Here is a 21,716-nt window from a genome sequence, read left to right as displayed (position 1 = left end):
CCGCATCGCTGGACCCAGGGACAGGTAAGTGTCCAATTAAAAGTCAGCAGCTGCAGTATTTGTAGCTGCTGACTTTTAATTTTTTTTTTTTTTTTTTAGTGGCCCTCCTCTTTAAGTAAGAGAAGCTGGCAGTGAAGCTTTCGGGCTGCGCTTTCTGAAAGGTCCCACAGTCTTCTGGGACCTGTGTGTCCCCCAGAAGGCTGCAGGGGGAAGGAGGAGGGGCCAAACATTCTTGTAGATCTTCAAAACCAGGTACCTCTCCCCCTTCCCCTCAAAAAGTGCCAAATGTGGCAGTGGAGGGGAAGGGGGGGTGCAAACAAGCGGAGCTTCCCCTATTGGGTGGAGCTCCACTTCATGCTTTGACAATAAAACCTAAAAGCTGATTGGTTACTATGCCTAGCTGCACCAGATTCTTTGTGCACTGGTTTTAGTAAATCTTCCCCAATGTTTCAGGTTTGGTGGTCAGCGGGAGTAAAAAAACATTTCATTGTGCCTGTGGTCAGTGGAAGGAGGAATAGTGCCCAATCATTGGTATCAGTGGGAGGAATAATGCCCCATCATTGGTATCATTGGGAGGAATAGTGCCCAATCATTGGTATCAGTGGGAGGAATAATGCCCCATCATTGGTATCATTGGGAGGAATAGTGCCCCATCATTGGTATGAGAGGGAGGAATAGTGCCTCATCATTGGTGTCAGTGGGAGGAATAGTGCCTCATCATTGGTTATCAGTGGGAGGAATAGTGCTCCATCATTGGTATCAGAGGGAGGAATAGGGACCCATCAATGGTATCAGAGGGAGGAATAGTGCCCCATCATTGGTATCAGTGGGAGGAATAGTGTCCCATCATTGGTATCAGAGGGTGGCATAGGGACCCACCATTGGTATCAGAGGGAGTCATAGGGACCCATCATTAGTATTAGTGGGAGAAATAGTGTCCCAAAGTTAGTGTCAGTGGGAGCAATAGTGCCCCGTCATTGGTATCAGTGGGAGGAATAGTGCCCCATCATTGGTATCAGTGGGAGGAATAGTGCCCCATCATTGGTATCAGTGGGAGGAATAGTGTCTCATCATTGGTGTCAGTGGGAGGAATAGTGTCCCGTCATTGATATCCGTGGAAGAAATATTGTTCCAGCATTGATGTCAGTGGGAGTAGTAGTACCCCATTATTGGCATAAATGGGAAAAATAGTGCTCCACCGTTGGTGTTAGTTGGAGGAATGGCGCCCCATAGTATGTGTCCTTGGAAGGGTTAGTGTCCAGGGATGGACTGGCCATCGGGACTACCGGGAGATTCAGCCGCATCTGAGGTGTGCGGCGATCTACCCGTCAACCCGTCGACAGCTGTCGCCTGACGGGTAGATCGAGATTAGCCAGTATGCAGAGTAGCGCAGGAAGCGTGTGTAGTAAGTTCTCTCTCTCATGTCACGCGCGGCTGCTCCCCGGCGGCCCCTCCTCTCTTCTCGTCTATCCCTATTGGCTTGTAAGATCATCTGGGATAGACGAGAAGAGAGGAGGGGCCGCCGGGGAGCAGCTGCGCGTGACGTGAGAGAGAGAACTTACTACACACGCTTCCTGCGCTACTCTGCATACTGGCTAGTAAGATGCTGTTTTCCCCCATCATGTGCCCTGATGATGTGCCCTATAATAATGCCCATCATGAGACCTGATCATGTGTCCCCTGATGTGCCCTATAATGTGCCCCATCATGTGCTCCCTGATGTGCCCCGATGTGCCCCATGCCCTGATGTGCTATGTGCCCTGTGGCCTGATGTGCCCCATGCCCTGATGTGCGATGTGCCCTGATGTGATATGTGCCCCGATGTGCCCCATAATGTGCCCTGATGTGCCCCATAATGTGCCATGTGCCCTGATGTGCCATAATGTGCCCTGATGTGCCCGTGCCCCATAATGTGCCCTATAATGTGCCATGTGCCATAATGTGCCCTGACGTGCCCCGTGCCCTGATGTGCCATAATGTGCCCTGATGTGCCCCATGCCTTGATGTGCTATGTGTCCTGACGTGCCCCGTGCCCTGATGTGCTATATGCCCTGATGTGCTATATGCCCTGATGTGCCATGTGCCCTGTGGCCTGATGTGCCCCATGCCCTGATGTGCCATGTGCGATGTGCCCTGATGTGATATGTGCCCCGATGTGCCCCATAATGTGCCCTGATGTGCCCCATAATGTGCCATGTGCCCTGATGTGCCATAATGTGCCCTGATGTGCCCGTGCCCCATAATGTGCCCTATAATGTGCCATGTGCCATAATGTGCCCTGACGTGCCCCGTGCCCTGATGTGCCATAATGTGCCCTGATGTGCCCCATGCCTTGATGTGCTATGTGTCCTGACGTGCCCCGTGCCCTGATGTGCTATATGCCCTGATGTGCTATATGCCCTGATGTGCTATGTGTCCCGATGTGCCCCATAATGTGCCCTATAATGTGCCATGTGCCATAATGTGCCCTGATGGGCTATGTGCCCTGATGTGCCCCGTGCCCTATAATGTGCCCCATAATGTGCCATGTGCCCTGATGTGCCATAATGTGCCCCGTGCCCTGATGTGCTATGTGCCCTGATGTGCCCTGATGTGCTATGTGCCCTGATGTGCCCCATGCCCTGATGTGCTGTGCCCCGATCTCCTATGCCCTGATGTGCCTTGTGGCCCGGTGCCCCGTGCCCTGATGTGCCCCGATGTGCTGTGCCCTGATGTCCTGTGCCTCAATGTCATGTGCCCTGATGTCCTGTACCCTGATGTGCTGTGTCCTGATGTACTATACCTTGATGTGCTGTGCCCTGTACCCTGATGGGATGTGCCCTGATTTGCGGTGTCCTGTACCCCGATGTACTGTGCCCTGACATGCTGTGCCCTGTACGCTGATGTGCTGGGCTCTGTACCCTGATGTGCTGTGCCCTGATGTACTGTGTCCTGTGCCCTGATGTCCTGTGCTCTGATGTCCTGTGCCCTGATGTGCTGTGCCCTGATGTGCTGTACCCTGATGTGCTGTACCCTGATGTACTGTGCCCTGACATGCTGTGCCCTGTACGCTGATGTGCTGGGCTCTGTACCCTGATGTGCTGTGCCCTGATGTACTGTGTCCTGTGCCCTGATGTCCTGTGCTCTGATGTCCTGTGCCCTGATGTCCTGTGCCCTGATGTGCTGTACCCTGATGTGCTGTACCCTGATGTCCTGTACCCTGATGTGCTGTGTCCTGATGTGCTGTGCCCTGTACGCTGATGTGCTGGGCTCTGTACCCTGATGTGTTGTGCCCAGATGTGCCCTATACGCTGATGTGCTGGGCTCTGTACCCTGATGTGTTGTGCCCTATATGCTGATGTGCTGGGCTCTGTACCCTCATGTGTTGTGCCCTGATCTGCCCTATACGCTGATGTGCTGGGCTCTGGTGTGCTGTATCCTGATGTGCCTTGTGCCCTGATGTGCCTTGTGCCCTGATGTGATGTGCCCTGTACCCTGATGTGGCTTGATGTGCTGTGCCCTGATGTGTTGTGTTGTGGGCCGGTCTGGATGAAGTCCAGGGCCACATTTTTGTCCCAGTCCAGCCCTGTTAGTGCCTCATAGTTGGTGTCAGTGGGAAGAATAGTGTCTCATATCAGTGGAAGGAACAGTGCCCCAAGGGCCAGATAGGAGCAAGTAAAAGGCCGCATGCGGCTCATGGGTCACAGTTTGGAGACCACTGCTCTAGGATTACAGCACAAGGACGGAACAACTTTGAGGCATGATTTCAGTATGGCTTTTGGCATATTTTAGGACCACCAGAGAACAGGTGAAGAAGACGAGAGCTCTGCATATCCTGTGACCAGCCAGAATATTTTTAAAAAAAAGTATTGCAAAAAATGATCACAAGAACATTTGAGGCCTCGACGTTGAAGGGGCAGAACTGAGATTAGGGATTATTATTTTGTGGTTATATTGAAATAATAACAATGATCCATTTTGACAAATGGTTCCTTTGGGTCACCACACCCTACACATCTCTTTTATTTTTTGCCTTGTCTTACTGAATCGTTTCAAAGTTCATGAAGGTTGCCAGGAAATGTTTCTAACGTAGGGTGTATTTCCTTCAGGAAGCCTTAATAACACTTGGCCCTGTGGCTTTCTGCAGCACTAAAGTCAAGCTCCTGTTTCTAAGCAAACTTGTTTATTTCTCAAATGTCTTATAGCATTGTTCATCTCGTGGTAAACCACAAAGAATGAGGCCATGCAGATATCTGTACACTATGTGGAGGGTTTATAAAGTTTGCCCCTGCCCTACCTAATCATTTTTTTTTCTTATTATTTAAATAAAAATGAAAAAAAAAACATAAAAAATTACCTGAATCAACTGTCACATGATCTCCAGAGCTCCTCAGGAGGAGCCTAGTGATTTTAAAGTGTCACTAAACCCACAACAATAAAATCAGTCTGTATATGCAGTAAAGCGTGCTTGTTATACTCACTGTGTAACTTAAGGGGTTAATCCTCCACATTGTGTAAAAAGGTTGTTTTATCATGTATGTGCAGATCCCACCCCCTCCCTGCAATGTCTATCTTGTGAAAAGCCAGCTAACAAAAGCAGGGTAGCCGACCTGCACATGCTCAGTTGGGTCTTTTATGCTGGAGAGAACATTTCCTTGTTCTCAGAGATAGCCAGGTCGCATGATATTGGCATCACACATGTGGGCGTGTATACAGGCTGCAGTGGAAATCTCCTCCTTCCTAAACTCTCAGCACTAGAGAAACTGTGTAGTTTATCACTTACCTTGGTATACAGATCAGCCAAAAAGGTATATAGTGGCAGTATTTTAATGTAAAAGGAAGATTTTTAAGCTGTGGGCACTGTGTGTGTGTGGGGGGGGAGAGATAACTATTTTCATATTACTGAGTTTAGTAACACTTTAAGCTGCCCTCTGTTCTTTACAATGGTCCAACCAGCTGGTCAGGTGTCCTCCCTTGTTTGACATCGCTGGACCATGTGACCAGGGCCAAGGGGTGGGCAGGAGGGGCGCTGTGTTATCATGAGAGGAGGGTGGGTACCAAAAGGAGATTGGGGGGAGGGGATTTGTGTTGAGAGGGGGAATTTGAGGGGCGGCAGGGGAGTGTGAATTGTTCCAGGAGGCGAAATTGGGCGGGGGGGATTTGTGCTAGTAGAGATGATTGGGAGGTATTTGTACTAGGATGGGAAATTGGGGGTGGGGGGAGGAACTTGTGCTTTGAGGGTGAATAATTTGTGCTGGGAGGTGGGATTTGCAGTGGGGGGAGAGGATATATACTGGGAGGGGAAATTTGAGGGGTAGAGGATTTGTGCCAGTATTTTTTTATTTGGGGGGGGTCGATTTGTGCAGTGGAGAGAGAGTATATGAGTTGGGGGGGCAAAGATTTATGCTGGGTAGGGCAATTTCAGCAGGGTTGTTGAGTTGTGCTGCGAGGAGGGGGAATATATGCTTAGGGGTAAGCATGCAGGTTAATCCCCAGTGTCTTTTGAAGGGGGAGGGTGGGGAGTTACTGACATATAATGCTCATACATCTTGGAAGGTTGGGGGCACAGTTTGGCATGTTCGCCCTGGGCTCTAGGTGACCTTGTCCTGGCACTGCATGTGAGTATTCAGTGATGGGCCCTTCTGACAGCCTATGGGCAGTGCCCACATCTTTCTTGTACCTCTCAAACAACAGAGCAGACGAAAGAAGGCTTAGGACTGGTGTACCATATCACCAGAGTTTAGGATATTTGGGAATTTTAGATACTAAAAAAACTATAGAGTGGGCACAGGGTATTGAATGGGAGACTTTTTTCTTCTTGAGATGGGCTAGATGAGACACTATTATTAACCGCAAATGTTAACAAAGGCAGAAAAGGAGAGAACAGCTACAATACTTATTAATACCACCTACGTTGAAGCCATCGTTGCCTCTGTTGCAGAGCTAAAAACACCAGAGGAATATTCAGTATCCAACACTTCAGAATGAGTTGGGTTCCTACGTTTCTCCTCTTTGATCTACGGTTTCCTCATTTCCTAAACTATGTCATTAGTATATCACTTCAGGGCTGCAGGCCCACAGCTCATAAATGTTTATTCATCGTTTTAGTATTATTTAATTGTTCAGTTTTTCTCACCTTGGCTCGTGAACTCCTTTCCAACAGAGGCAGCATGCGTGACATAACTGTCCCGACTTTGAGTATCTGAAAGTGTTGTGACAATGTAAGGATGTGGCTTATATTTTTTGTAGTCTAAACGTAAAGCTTCAATTTGACCTACACTATATTGTCAAAAGTATTGGGACACCTGCCTTTACACGCACATCAACTTAGTCTTATGCCCCGTACACATGATTGCACATTCCGACAAAAAAAATCCATCATATTTTTTCCAACGGATGTTGGCTCAAACTTGTCTTGCATACACACGGTCACACAAAGTTGGTCGGAAATTCCGAACGTCAAGAACGCGGTGACGTACTACACATACGAGGAGCTGAGAAAAATGACGTTCAATAGCTAGGGCTGCTCTTCTGCTTAATTCTGAGCATGCGTGGCACTTTGTGCATCGGAATTGTCTATACACGATCGGAATTTCCGACATCGGACTTTGTTGTCGGAAAATTTTAGGTCCTGCTCTCAAACTTTGTGTGTCGGAAATTCTGATGGAAAAAGTCCGATGGAGCCCATAGACGGTCGGAATTTCCGACAACAAGCTCCGATCGCACATTTTTTGTCGGAAAATCATATCGTGTGTACAGGGCATTAGTCCGTAGGGTTCAATATTGAGTTGGCCTGCCCTTTGCAGCTATAACAGCTTCCGGTTGGTAGATACTGTATTCTTGGAACTTTATAAAATTGGACTTTTTTTCTGTTAAATTCTGCTAAATTTTCCACAGTTAGAGATGATTTGGGGAGCCATGTCATCTGCTGGTGTTGGTCCACTGTGTTTTATCAAGTCCAAAGTCAGCGCAGCTCTCTTCCAAGAAATTCTGGAGCACTTCATGCTTCCCTCTGCTGACCAGCTTTATGCAGATGCTGATTTCATTTTCCAGCAGGACTCGGCATCTGCCCACGCTGCCAAAAGTACCAATACCTGGTTTAATAATCATGGTATCACTGTGCTTGATTTGCCAGCAAACTTGCCTGACCTAAACCCCATAGAGAATCTGTGGGGTGTTGTCAAGAGGAAGATGAGACACCAGACCCAACAATGCAGATGAGCTGAAGGCCGGTATCAAAGCAACCTGGGCTTCCATAACACCTCAGCAGTGCCACAGGCTGATCCCCTCCATGCCACATCGCATTGATGCAGTAATTCATGCAGTGCATACTATACTGTACATACTTCTCAGTAAACCAACATTTCTGTATTAAAAATCTTTTTTTTTGTTATTGGTCTTATGTAATATTCTAATTTTGTGAGATACTGAATTTTGGGTTTTTACTATTTGTAAACCATAATCATCAAAATTAAAAGAAAGAAATGCTTGAAATATATCACTCTGTGTGTAACACATCTATATATAATATAGGAGTTTCATTTTTTGAATTGAATTTCTGGAAAAAAATTACCTTTTTGATGATATTCTAATTTTATGGGATGCACGTGTATATAAATATAGGTATAAAAATCCACGTGTATAATGTACCACTAATAGTCAGCACATGTTTGTTCAAACAGCTAAGATAACATATCAAAAGAAAAAAAAAAAACAGTCCACGTGTCAGCAGTGCAAAGGAATGAATGTCCACTTATGGTATCATTCCCATAGGTTATAAAAATGATAATCAGATGTTTTTTCAAAGCTTTTCTTATTTTTTCCACACTACACCGTTAGCGTGCCCACCACCAAGACCCCTTTGGGTATCTTCTAACCTTATTGAATGGACCCTAATGTTTCCATGAGGCTCAAACAAGCTTTATGTCACTTTGTCTGCCAGCAAAATTCCTGGTTTAGTTAAATGCCCTCTCCACTCCTCCAGCGGACAAAGGACTTACCATATTTATCGGCGTATAACACGCACTTTTTTTCCCCTTAAAATCAGGGGAAAATCGTGGGTGCGTGTTATACGGCGATCCCCGCTAATTTTGATCGATCGGGGCAATAGCAGCGATCGGCGCCGACATACACATAGCGTGTAGATTTAAAAATGGCGCCGCGGAGTTCGCAGGGACTCGGCGGAGCTGAACGATAACACAGTGATAACACAGTCCCGCCATTGGACCTGTGTTATGTCCATCATAGGACGGGACTGGGCGTGACTGTGAGCGGCGCCGAGAAAAGCCGAGAACACTCGGCTATGTGTATCTTGGCTCCGCCCAGTCACTGTGATCTCGGCGGCGCTCGTTCAGCTCCGCCAATTTCCTGCGAACTCTGCGGCGCCATATTTAAATCTGTAATGGACACTGGGGGCAAGGCTGAAATGACAAGGCTGCACTGACCACTGGGGCAAGGCTGCACTGGGGCAAAGCTGCACTGACAAGGCTGCACTGGGGCAAAGCTGCACTGACAAGGCTGCACTGACAAGGCTGCAATGGACACTGGGGCAAGGCTGCACTGACACTGACAAGGCTGCAGATGGACACTGATAACGCTGCATTGATGGGCATTTTAATGTAAGTTTTTTTCCTTAAACTTCCCTCCTAAAAGTTTTTTCCTTAAAATTCCCTCCTAAACTTGGGGTGCATGTTATACGCTGACACGTGTTATACGCCGATAAATACAGTATTTAACCACTTTCCTACCGGCCTATTGTGGAAGGACTTCCATAGGGTGGCTCAGCTATCCTGACTGGGCGTCATATTACACCCAGCAGGATAAGCCGCTTGTGCGTGCCCCCGGGGGTACGCAGCGCGGCGATCGGTGGTACTGTGTGTCGTTCCAACACACCGCATCTGCAATCGTGGTAAAGAGCCTATGACATAGGCTCTTAACCACGTGATCAACTGTGACCAATCACAGCTAATCACAGTGGTAACCAGGAAGTGCCGGTAATCGGCTTTCCTCGGTTCACGCTGACAGGGAGAGCCGATCGGTGGCTCTCCTGACAGGCGGGGGGTCTGCGCTGATAATCAGTGCATTGATTATCAGCTCAGCCCCGATCAGAGGTGCCCACCACAGATGCCATTCAGTGCCCATCAGATGCCAGTCAGTGCCCATCAAAATGCCAACCAGTGCCCAGCAGTAACACCTGTCAGTGCATATCACAGATGCCAATCAGTGCCCATCAGTAATGACAGTCAGTGCTGCCTATCAGTGCTCATCAGTGCCGCCTATCAGTGCTGCCTATCAGTGCCCATCAGTGCTGCATGTCAGTGCCGCCTATCAATGCTGCATATTAGTGCCTCCTCATCAGTGCCCATCAGTGCAGCCTCATCAGTGCCCAGAGAAGGAGAAAACAACATTTTCTAACAGAAACGGAGAAAAACTTTTCAAAATTTTTGGTCTTTTTAACTTGTTTAGCAAAAATGAAAAAAAAAAAAACGTGGTAATCAAATACCACCAAAAGAAAGCTCAATTTGTGGGATAAAAATGAAAAAAATTTAGTTTGGGTACAGCGTTGCATGACCGCGCAATTGTCATTCAAAGTGTGACAGCGCTGAAAGCTGAAAATTGGCCTAGGTAGGAAGGGGGTGAAAGTGACCTGTATTGAAGTGGTTAAAAAAGAAATCCACTCACATGTAGATTCATAAAAACTTGCATTGAAATGCATCAGGATATGCATATGCATCTGCCGGGCTTCAGCAAGATGGCGTCTAGGTCCCGCCCTATGTGATGACGTCACTGTTCCACTCATGCGTTGCGCCAATCCTGCCTTTCTCAAAGGCTGGGAAATTGTCAGCATCATCACATATTTATTCTAAGCCCGCTCCCGGTTACCGCAGCAACCAGTAAACAAGTCAACCATAATGTTGAAGGCATGCCAAATTGAGAGCCCATATCCTACAAACCACCATTTTGCTGAAGTCCATGCAATAAAAAAATATCAAATATCAACATTACTGCTGTCTGCCGAATTCAAATAATTAAACCAGCACCTACCCAAAAGGTGTCTTGGTGGTGGGCATGCTAGCGGTGTAGTGTGTAAAAAATAAGAAAATCTTTGAAAAAACATCTGATTATCATTTTTATAACCTATGGGATTGATACCATAATTGGACATTCAGTTTTTTGCTCTGCTGACAGGTGGACTGTTTTTTTTTTTCATATATTATCTTAGATGTTTACGCAAACATTTGCTGACTATTAGTGGTACATTATACACATGGATTTTTATACATACATATTTATATATATTTTTTATTGTTCTCTTATTTTTTTGCACAAATGTTAGTCAAGTATTACGTTTTTTGCACATGAAGCACATTTGGGCACAATGCACATGGAGATTTCACACTTGTCCGTCTTTAGATTAATGAAATTTGATTAATATTTCTCTTATGCCGCGTACACACGAGCGGAATGTCCGACAAAAAAAGTCCGACGGAATCTTTTCATTGTCTATTTTGATGGTGTGTATGCCTCATCAGACTTTTTTTTTTAAAAAATTCTGATGGACCTAGAAATGGAACATGTTCTAAATATTTCCGACGGAACCAATTCCTTTTGGGAAACCCGCTCGTCTGTATGCTGTTCCGACGGACCAAAAACGACGCATGCTGTGAAGCAAGTACGAGATGTAAGCTATTGGCTACTGGCTATTGAACGTCCTTTCTCTAGTCCCGTCGTACGTGTTGTAAGTCACCGCGTTCTGGACGGTCTGACTTTGGTCAGACTTTGGTTTGACCGTGTGTAGGCAAGACCGCTTGAGCGGAATTCCGTCATAGTTCTGTCGGAGAAACCTTTATTCCGACGGCAAAATCGGTCGTGTGTAAAGGGCATAAGAGCGCTTCACTACTTTGTTGTCTGTTACAGTATCTATCTCTAGTGTGGTGTACGCGCTATTTTAAGTAAAAGTAGCTCTTACTTTAAATTATTTGCCTATTTAGCTATTAATGATTTTGTCTATTTTTACACATAATTAGCACAGGGATTTGTTAATATTTTTCTTTATATATTTTTAAAGTTGTACTCCAAAGGTGCGCGACTTTGGAGTCGTACTAGTGTAAATGGAGCCTAAAGTGTAAAAAAAAAAAGATTAATATATACAGTATACCAAAAATGAATAAAATGATTCTCTCCCCATATTAAGCCCTGGGGTAAGTGTAATCAAGAGTGCTCACATTCCCTGAGAAGTAATTGTTGGAGGTTTGGACAAGGAGCATATCGGACCACTGGAGAGCCGGGCCACTGAGTTGTGTGTGAAAGCAGCGGTCCGACTCTCCTACATGCTGCCAGCACAGGGTATTTTAACCCTTGCTGCAGCACTAAGCATCAAAGCGAAAATAAACCTACTTATATAGTGTATATGCAGCCTAATTGCATTACATCAAATGATTCATTTGGTATAAGGACCTACCCTATACTGAATTGCAGTAACTTACCCAGTACTGTGAGGTTGTAGAGCTGTGCACATTGCAGTGATGTTGGTGTCACCGTATAGCTTCCATATGTTCCTTGGTCTTTTTTGGTTAGTCCAGTTATAATTAATGAGCCATTGGTGGTGACATTCAGACGTCCTTTGTACTGATCATCTTGAATTAGGACAGGTTTACCCAGTTCTGTTACTGCAAAATGTACCAAATCATTGACAGTCACCCAGGTGATGGATGTAAACCCAGTCAGGTCCAATGGAAGAGTGGCCTCTCCTCCCTTCACACCAGATACATTGATCCACTCTGCACAGGACTCATTTAAAACACCTGGCAAAGGATCAAAATGGTATTAGCGATAGAGTTAAGTTGCATTTCATTAGGCATGGCAACAATATTCAAAAGCAAAAGTTTAAAATATATTTAAAGCCAAAACTTGTTTTTTAGATTTTTTAGATTTTGATTTTAAGTTTTAGATTTTAGATTTTGGTAGAGCCAAAAAAAACTTATAAACCCTGTCATCTTTTTTATTCTGCTTTTATACAGTTGGTGAGATTTCCTTTTACTTCCTCTCCAGAAGACTCAACAGGAAATAAGATATCTCTCCAAAGTTATGGGAAAAAACTTTCTGAGACTGTCACTGGAACAGGCATCATGCCCAGTAGAAGATTTCCAACTCCTCCGATTGTGGTGATAAGTGACAACTGAAAAATGTTGAATTTTCCATATTTCCTGTTCCAGTGACAATGGTCATCATTAGTCAACAAGGCAAATAACGAGGGTGAACACCCATGTGACGGGAGTCACTTTTGGGCACAGGGTGACTGAGAAAATATATCTAGTATTACTTAAAATGGGTCAGTAATATTTGTCTACAATATCTCCCAGGATATATGTAAAGACTATTGGTTTGTTTGAGTCTGAACTCAACATGTTAGTTGAGAGAGCTGATCACATTGGCCTCTAGAACTGGGTAGGAGCTGGACAGTCTACTCATACTAGTTTGTTGCCTACTAGGCTGAGGAGAGGGGGAGATCACTGTATGTATTGTTAATTGTAATTAGCTCCTGCCATTGTGAGAAGGTGTCCTGTGTGTGAGGCTCGGTGACAACAAGTCCGAACTGTAGTGAAATCCTGATTAATCATACAATGCTCAGGAGGGCACAAAGTCACATCGGCTACTTTAAGGGATAAGTTAATTAGTTCATGTTAATTCTGTTACTGGTATTGTTAGAGTAATATGAGCAGGAGGGGGGGGGGCCTCCTCTTCTACTGTATATAAACACTGTATTCTGGTTCTAATAAAAAGAGTCTGATTCCTGTTTGACCCTCCGTACAGAGCCTCATCTCGTATTTGGGGGGAAGAATTATTCGTATGGATTTCTTGTTCAGCTGATTGGAGTGTTCGGTAGCTGCCTTTGTGTTCGGAAATGGAATGTCCTAAACGGCTTTAACCCCTTTCATACTCGGGGTGTCGTTACAACCCCCAAATAAAAATATGACAAAGGTACTAGCTCTTTCCTTGTCCACCCAAAAGTAAGTTAGATGCACTTTAGCTAGAGATCCCTAATATAGCAGATCATGATGTTATCAGGAGAATTCCAGGAAAGGACCTTCAAAAGAATATAGGACAATACCTGGAACAGAGTATAGTGATGGTCTAAGCTGCAAATGGGTAGGCTGTAGGGGAAAGAGGGAAAAGATCTTAGAATTCAGTCATCAGCAATGACAATCACTTACCGAACACTCTAAGATGGAACTTCAGAAGACATTGTCCTAATTCGAATCTCTGCACATTAGCGGTGAATTGTCCTTCGTCTTTTCTGGTCAGACTAGTTATAATTAAGGATCCATCAGCTGTGGCTTTCACTCTTCCTATATATGCTGAATGTCGTGTTACAACAGGTTTACCTGGTTCTGTTTTAGCCAAAAATTGTATACTAGTGGTAGCAGCTACCCAAGAAATGTACTCGATATCAGCCACATCCACACGTAGAGTTACACGTCCTCCGATTGTACCTGACACCTGTTTCTCCCCGCAAGTTTCACCTGATAAAGAATAACGTATGATATAATAATTATAATAACCAAGTGGTTATAAAAGTGAAAAATATTACAAACAAAAATTAGGGTAATGTCTGATTTTAGTTCTGTTGAAGTGTGTTTGCAACGTTATCTGCGAGGTCAGAGCGCTCTCTCGACGGGACAACACTGCCAACATCCCCATGCTGGGAAACTGCTTCATCCCCAGCCCAGCTTGCCTTTAGTATCTATGTCTTCAGACAGTGCAGCCCCAGCAGCAATGAGAACAAGAGAGGAGAGAGCCGGGACAAACTGCTGCCATCCAACAAAACAGGGCAGCTAGCAGCTCCTGTGAATGGGAAACTGGACGCTTCCCCCAGAAGCTAGAGAGAGCTACACTGGGCAGACTGGGGACAGCACAGTGGGCACTAGGGATGAGCTTCGAATTCGAGTCAAACTCATGTTCGACTCAAACATCGGCTGTTCACCAGATCGCCGAACAGCGAACAATTTGGGGTGTTCGCGGCAAATTCGAAAGCCACGGAGCACCCTTTAAAAGTCTATGGGAGAAATCAAAAGTGCTAATTTTAAAGGCTAATTTGCATGGTATTGTCATAAAAAGTGTTTGGGGACCCGGGTCCTGCCCCACGGGACATGTATCAATGCAAAAAAAAGTTTTAAAAACGGACGATTTTTCGGGAGCAGTGATTTTAATAATGCTTAAAGTGAAACAATAAAAGTGTAATATTCCTTTAAATTTCGTACCTCGTCAGAAGACGAGAAGCATCACACAGCGGGAGCCTCCCATCATGGATGCGGAGCGGCCCAAGGAGAAGAAGGGAAGAAGATGCCGTGGAGGAAGATGCCGGAAGAGAACACCGGAGGAAGAACCAGAAGAAGAAGAAGATGGAGGAAGAAACCGAAGGAAGATAGAAGATAGAAGAAAGAAGATAGAAGAAAGAAGATAGAAGATAGAAGAAAGAAGATGGAAAGAAGAAGCATTTAAATAAAGGGATTGTCAAAAACTGTCTCTTGTGAAATGGTGAGGGGGTACTTTTGTACCCCCTTACCATTTCACACAGGGGGGGGCAGGGATCTGAGGTCCCCTTGTTAAAGGGGGCTTCCAGATTCCGATAAGCCCCCCCGCCCGCAGACCCCCACAACCACTGGCCAAGGGTTGTGGGGATGAGGCCCTTGTCCTCATCAACATGGGGACAAGGTGCTTTGGGGGGCCGCTACCCAAAGCACCCTCCCAATGTTGAGGGCATGTGGCCTGGTATGGTTCAGGAGGGGGGCTGCTCTCTCACCCCCCCTCTTTTCCTGCGGCCTGCCAGGTTGCATGCTCGGATAAGGATCTGGTATGGATTTTTGGGGGGACCCCACGCCATTTTTTTTTAAATTTTAGTGCGGGGTTCCCCTTAAATCCTTCAGGTCTGGTATGAACTTTGAGGGGGACCCCTGCGTCATTTTTTTTTTTAATTTTGGCGCGGTGTTCCCCTTAATATCCCCTTAATATTCCCCTTTGGGGTCTGTACCAGGCCACATGTTAGGGCATGTGGCCTGGTATGGTTCAGGAGGGGGGGCACTAAGGGGGGTGCTCGCTTATCCTTGATGATCGGTGGAAACAGGAGGTTTCTACAACTTGATTGGAGTCCACCTGTGGTAAATTCAGTTGATTGGACATAATTTGGAAAGGCACATACCTGTCTATATAGGGTCCCACAGTTAACAGTGCATGTCAGAGCACAAACCAAGCCATGAAGTCCAAGGAATTGTCTGTAGACCTCTGAGACAGGATTGTATGAAGGCACAGATCTGGGGAAGGGTACAGAAACATTTCTGCAGTGGTTTGGAACCACCAGGAATCTTCCTAGAGTGGGCTGCCTGGCCAAACTGAGCGATCGGGGAGAAGGGCCTTAGTCAGGGAGGTGACCTAGACCCCGATGGTCATTCTGACAGAGCTTCAGTGTTTCTCTGTGGAGAGAGAAGAACCTTCTAGAAGAACAACAATCTCTGCAGCACTCCACCAATCGGGCCTGTATGGTAGAGTGGCCAGACAGAAGCCACTCCTTAGTAAAAGGCACATGACAGCCTGCCTGGAGCTTGTCAAAAGGCACCTGAAGGACTCTCAGACCATGAGGAACAAAGATAAAACTCTTTGCCCTGAATGGCAAGCATCATGCCTGGAGGAAACCAGGCACCACTCATCACCTGGCCAATACCATCCCTACAGTTAGCATGGTGGTGGCAGCATCATGCTGTGGGGATGTTTTTCAGCGGCAGGAACTGGGAGACTAGTCAGGATTGAGGGAGAGATGAATGCAGCAATGTACAGAGATATCCTTGATGAAAACCTACTCCAGAGCACTCTGGACCTCAGACTGGGGCAAATGTTCATCTTCCAACAGGACAATGATCCTAAGCACACAGCCAAGATAACAAAGGAGTGGCTACAGGACAACTCTGTTAATGTCCTTGAGTGGCCCAGCCAGAGCCCAGACTTGAACCCGATTGAACATCTCTGGAGAGATCTGAAATTGGCTGTGTACCGACGCTCCCCATCCAACCTGTTGGATCTTGAGAGGTCCTGCAAAGAAGAATGGGAGAAACTGCCCAAAAATAGGTGTGCCAAGCTTGTAGTATCAAACTCAAAAGACTTGAGGCTGTAATTGGTGCCAAAGATGCTTCCACAAATTATTGAGCAAAGTTCCCCATAAACGTTTACTGTACAAAATAAGGTCCGTTGGCATGGACCATAGGGTGAGTACATGGATTGAAAACTGGCTACAAGGGCGAGTTCAGAGGGTGGTGATAAATGGGAAGTACTCGGAATGGTCAGGGGTGGGAAGTGGGGTCCCCCAGGGTTCTGTGCTGGGACCAATCCTGTTTAATTTGTTCATAAACGACCTGGAGGATGGGATAAACAGTTCAATCCCTGTATTTGCGGATGATACTAAGCTAAGCAGGGCAATAACTTCTCTGCAGGATGTGGAAACCTTGCAAAAAGATCTGAACAAATTAATGGGGTGGGCAACTACATGGCAAATGGGGTTCAATGTAGAAAAATGTAAAATAATGCATTTGGGTGTCAAAAATATGAATGCAATCTATACACATGGGGGGAGAACCTCTGGGGGAATCTAGGATGGAAAAGGACCTGGGGGTCCTAGTAGATGACAGGCTCAGCAATGGCATGCAATGCCAAGCTGCTGCTAACAAAACAAACAGAATATTGGCATGCATTAAAAAGGGCATCAACTCCAGAGATAAAACGATAATTCTCCCGCTCTACAGGACTCTGGTCCGGCCGCACCTGGAGTATGATGTCCAGTTCTGGGCACCAGTCCTCAGGAAGGATGTACTGGAAATGGAACGAGTACAAAGAAGGGCAACAAAGCTAATAAAGGGTCTGGAGGATCTTAGTTATGAGGAAAGGTTGCGAGCACTGAACTTATTCTCTCTGGAGAAGAGACGCTTGAGAGGGGATATGATTTCAATATACAAATACCATACTGGTGACCCCACAATAGGGATAAAACTTTTTCGCAGAAGAGAGTTTAACGAGACTCGTGGCCACTCATTAAAATTAGAAGAAAAGAGGTTTAACCTTAAACTACGTAGAGGGTTCTTTACTGTAAGAGCGGCAAGGATGTGGAATTCCCTTCCACAGGCGGTGGTCTCAGCGGGGAGCTTCGATAGTTTTAAGAAACTATTAGATAAGCACCTGAACGACGGCAACATACAGGGATATACAATGTAATACTGACATATAATCACACACATAGGATGGACTTGATGGACTTGTGTCTTTTTTCGACCTCACCTACTATGTAACTATAAAAAATAAGGGGATATTTGCGCTAACCAATCAATATATACAAAAAATATGTGCACAAGTGATATAACTAAATAAAGCCCGATTAAATGCTGTACCTCTATAGGTCAAATACCAAACCTAAAACCAATATTAAAAAAGAAAAAGATGCGCAAAGAAACCGCTACAAATAACAATAAATATTGCTGTAAACAAATTCTCTAAAACATGATAATATGAAAAATTTAGTGGTGTATCAAAAAACAAATAGTCCATGTGATATAAAAAATAAATGAATAAAAACAAAAGTGAATTTATCAAAAACAGAATATCCCAAAACGATCCTTCAAAATTTAGGAGATGCAAAATTTCTTCACTTAATCTCGAAAAGCAGGACACATATTCATTCGAATCATCTGGAATACGGAGCATAAATGCAAATACAAACTGCTTACCAGATCTGTTGGATCTCAAATGATAGAGATCAGAAGCGCTTGTGCATTAGCCTGCCAGCAGGTGAACTCACAGTGATTGAAAGCAGAGAGGAATCCACCTGTTTATCCAGGAATCAGCAAGGACAAAACTTCACTCTCTGGGACACTCTCATAAAAGCCAGGACCTGGGTATTCTCATGTAAGGAGGAATACAAGAGGGCTTCATGGTGCAGTATATTCTGGGATATTCTGTTTTTGATAAATTCACTTTTGGTTTTATTCATTTATTTTTTATATCACATGGACTATTTGTTTTTTGATACACCACTAAATTTTTTATATTATCATGTTTTAGAGAATTTGTTCACAGCAATATTTTTTGTTATTTGTAGCGGTTTCTTTGCACATCTTTTTCTTTTTTAATTTTTGTAACTATGTGAATACTTATGTACATGGGATTTTTAAAATTTTTTATTTTTAATACATTTGCAAATATTTCAAACAAACTTCATTTTTACGTTTTCATTATGGGGTATTGTTTGTAGAATTTTGAGGAAAATAATGAATTTAATCCATTTTGGAATGAGGCTGTAGAATGACAAAATGTGGAAAAAGTGAAGTGCTGTAAATACTTTCTGGATGCACTGTATTTGCGCAAATATCATGCAACATAAAAGGTGCAACTGGAGCCTCTGCTTTCAGAAATTATATGTTTTTTTTCTTAGCAAACAAATGCAGATTTTAACTTGTGCACAAAAAACAATAAAAAATTGTACTGGTGGCAAACTAGTTAATGCAAAGCAAGAAGAAAAGCAATTGCAATTGCACTCGCAAATAAAAAAAATTAAAAAAACATGTGCATAAGTATGAACAGAGCCTGAGATAAGTGGACATTCTCTGATCATCTAGTAATTCAACCCCACCAAATTCACAACTTTTTGAGCTACGTATTTTAGCTTCTATATAAGGTAACAGGAAACAGCAAAATTACAGCAGTGTTTTAGTATGGAATCTTTAGACAGGAAACCAGCTCATAAACCCTTGTAGATTTATTTGTTACAAAAAAAAAAAAGTTTTTTTGGTCAACTAGTCATTTAAAATGTGAAAATTTGAAAATATGTTGCAGACATTTGTTACTTCTCATTGGGCAACTAGAAGTGAAACTCTAGTAAGGAACAACCACCCTGATTACAGTATACACTATATTACCAAAAGTATTAGGATGCCTGCATTCACACGCACATGAACTTTAATTGCACCCCAGTCTTAGTCCGTAGGGTTCAATATTGAGTTGGCCCACCCTTTTCAGCTATAACAGCTTCAACTCTTCTGGGAAGGCTGTCCACAAGGTTTAGGAGTGTGTCTATGGGAATGTTTGACCATTCAATTTTCCGCGGATAAATGTGTGTTGTCGGATTTTCCGATCGTGTGTACACAAGTCTGTCAGACAAGAGTCCAAAGTACAAACACGCATGCTCAGAAGCAAGGACGAGCCAGAAGCGGTCGGTCTTGTAAATGCAGCGCACATTCTCTTCTTCTTTAATGTGATAATAATGAAGCTGCTTTGCTGGTGATACTGATGGAGTTATTGCAAACTAATTTTCAAAGGCTTTTTTTTTTCTAGTGATAAAGAATAATATTATTATGCTTTTTTTTTTTTTTTTGGGCAAATTACCACAACACCATTATCTCATAGTTTTTAAGAACAAAGATACAACTATGTTGGTGTCCCTTGTTAATTTTACATTCTATTTTTCTATATGTAACTGCCGACTCCCAAACTGTCATTTGAAGTAAAACACATAGCCAAGTATTATTCTCCACAATTTTTTTATTGGGCATTAAAAAAAGAAAACAAATAAAATTAGACATGCTATCTGCCAATAGAACTTAACCAAAAAGTGCATTCTATGCATCCAAAAATATAGAAAATATAACAAATAAAATCATTATTGTTCAATCAAAAAATAAAATAAAAGCCTCATGCATGTGTCCTGCTTCTTAATATAGGGGGTCAACAATGCCAAAAGTTGGTGAAACCAGGGATCTGTCATTCGGAAATAATTCCAAAAATCATCTGGATTATTCTCCTGGAGCTCCCGCAGCAAAGGCATATGACATAATTGGTCACGATTACTAAAGCAATCAATTTTTGGTCCAATAAATCCTCCTCCTCCTGTTCCTGGACTGGACTTGGGTCAAAGCAATAACTCCAAGGCCAATAATAAATAACACGTTATCTCCTCCGATTCCACAACATGTCTGGTTGACGAATGGCCGTTCAGAACTGAAAAGCGCGAAATGAAAAAGCGCGAAATGAAAAGCGCGAATCCACACTCACCAAACTTCTACTAACATGAAATTAGCAGAAGGAGCTCAAAGGGTGGCGCTAAAGAGCTGAAAAACCAGGTAGTACATCACTACATTCGTGTTTGTTGGCCGACAATTCCTTGCTGTTTGTATGCAAGACAAAATCCAGGCACACGCCTTCGGACAAAAGTCTGAGGTTTTGTCCGCCGAAATCCGATTGTGTGTACAAGACTTAACTCTTTATATTTTGTTCTTCAAGGGACACACCCAACCCCCTTTCTATGAAACAATTTCCTGAGTCTGCTGCACCCGTTTCTGTGGAGAAGTATTCAAGCATTGAGTTTATGAAGAATCAGTCTTATAGAACTGCACTATTCTGGATAAAATGAGAATCACAAATTTTTTGCTTAGAATAAAGATCACGATTCTCTTGTAATTCTGAAGAACATTTTTATTTTTAGGATTTACAACCACTGAACATTAGGTTGTCAAACAAGATGGCAATAAAATAGGACATAATACTCTTTGCTTCAATCAAATTTAAAGAAATGTAGCGAAAAATAATGTAATATCTAAAAAAATTACCATTAATTTATATTGGGGTCTTTTTTTTTTAGTACTCGCCGATACCAATTACCGATACCTACCACAACATTTTTGTTTAAACTTCAGCTGTCAGCAATGGTACAAAATCCTCCATTCCCAGAAATAGCCTATTAAGGGGAAACATGTTGGAAGGAGATGGGAGCTGAGATGTGATTGCCTATACTTGTTGATGATCTCTTGGTTGGATTACCCTCTCTATTGCCTAAATTTATCCTAGTTGCTGTAAGTGCATTATTTTAGCTTTAACCTCTTCCCGCCCAAGTTATGTCATATGACGTCCAAACGAAAAAAAAGCTATGAGTAAGCGCTCCGCAGAGCGTGAAACGCGTTAGCTGATTATCTGTACATTCTATCCATGGTGCTTTGTACATGATTTGTTCCTGATTTTACAATAAAGAAATTTCATTGGATTATATTCTCCTGGTGTGCGGCTGTCCGGACTTTTTTCTTCCCTCACAACAAACGGAAAAAAAGTTTTAATTATTAATAGTTTATAAAAAAGAAGTAAATAAAAAAAAATCAGCAGGAAATCCATAATTGAATGGAGAGGGAGGAATAGGGAGTTAATAAGGATGATTCGAGTAAATTAAGGGTTAATAAGGGGTTAAACAAAGGAACAATTTAATAAAATAAAAAATAAAAAAAATTCTTGACAAGGTTGCTTTAGACTGACTTCATTTGCAGATCAAAGTTCATCCCTGATCTGAATAAACAGAAGGACAGATAAGATACAATGTTTCCTTTTCTCTGTCTCTTTCAGAGCTGAGCGATGTTGTTTGTAAAACATTGCCAGCTGCTTTTTTTTTTGACAGCTGTGAGCAGGGAACGGCTCTGCACTTTCTACATAAAACGTGGAGATTCTAGATTAAGATCGTGTGGGGGTCGAATCGAGATTGCGATTTTTTAATGATTAATTGTGCATCTCTGCTTTCTTACCAGACCAATCTTTTAACATTCTATAAAAAATTGAGCTGTAATTTGGCTAGAGGAAGGCCTGTGGATGTAGTGTATCTAGATGTCACTAAGGCATTTGATACAGTACCCCACAAACAATGAATTTACAAATTATGATCTTTT

The 21,716-nt window shown here is 43.6% G+C and overlaps 1 protein-coding gene across 1 annotated transcript in view; it reads right to left on the bottom strand.

The window, feature by feature from the left end:
• LOC141116649 (uncharacterized) overlaps positions 1–21,716 on the bottom strand; it is a 41,702-nt gene that overhangs the window by 2,197 nt on the left and 17,789 nt on the right. Inside the window, exons 2-4 of the mRNA XM_073609041.1 lie at positions 13,194–13,502; positions 11,466–11,783; positions 6,116–6,181 (exon numbers count right to left, since the gene is read on the bottom strand). Coding sequence (XP_073465142.1) covers positions 6,116–6,181; positions 11,466–11,783; positions 13,194–13,502 — 693 coding nt within the window. The remainder of the gene's footprint in view (positions 1–6,115; positions 6,182–11,465; positions 11,784–13,193; positions 13,503–21,716) is intronic.

Source organism: Aquarana catesbeiana, linkage group LG13, assembly GCF_042186555.1.
Source record: "Aquarana catesbeiana isolate 2022-GZ linkage group LG13, ASM4218655v1, whole genome shotgun sequence".
Taxonomy (NCBI): Eukaryota; Metazoa; Chordata; class Amphibia; order Anura; family Ranidae; genus Aquarana; species Aquarana catesbeiana.
Note: the sequence above shows the minus strand (reverse complement) of the source record. Positions and strands in the feature narration are given on the sequence as shown.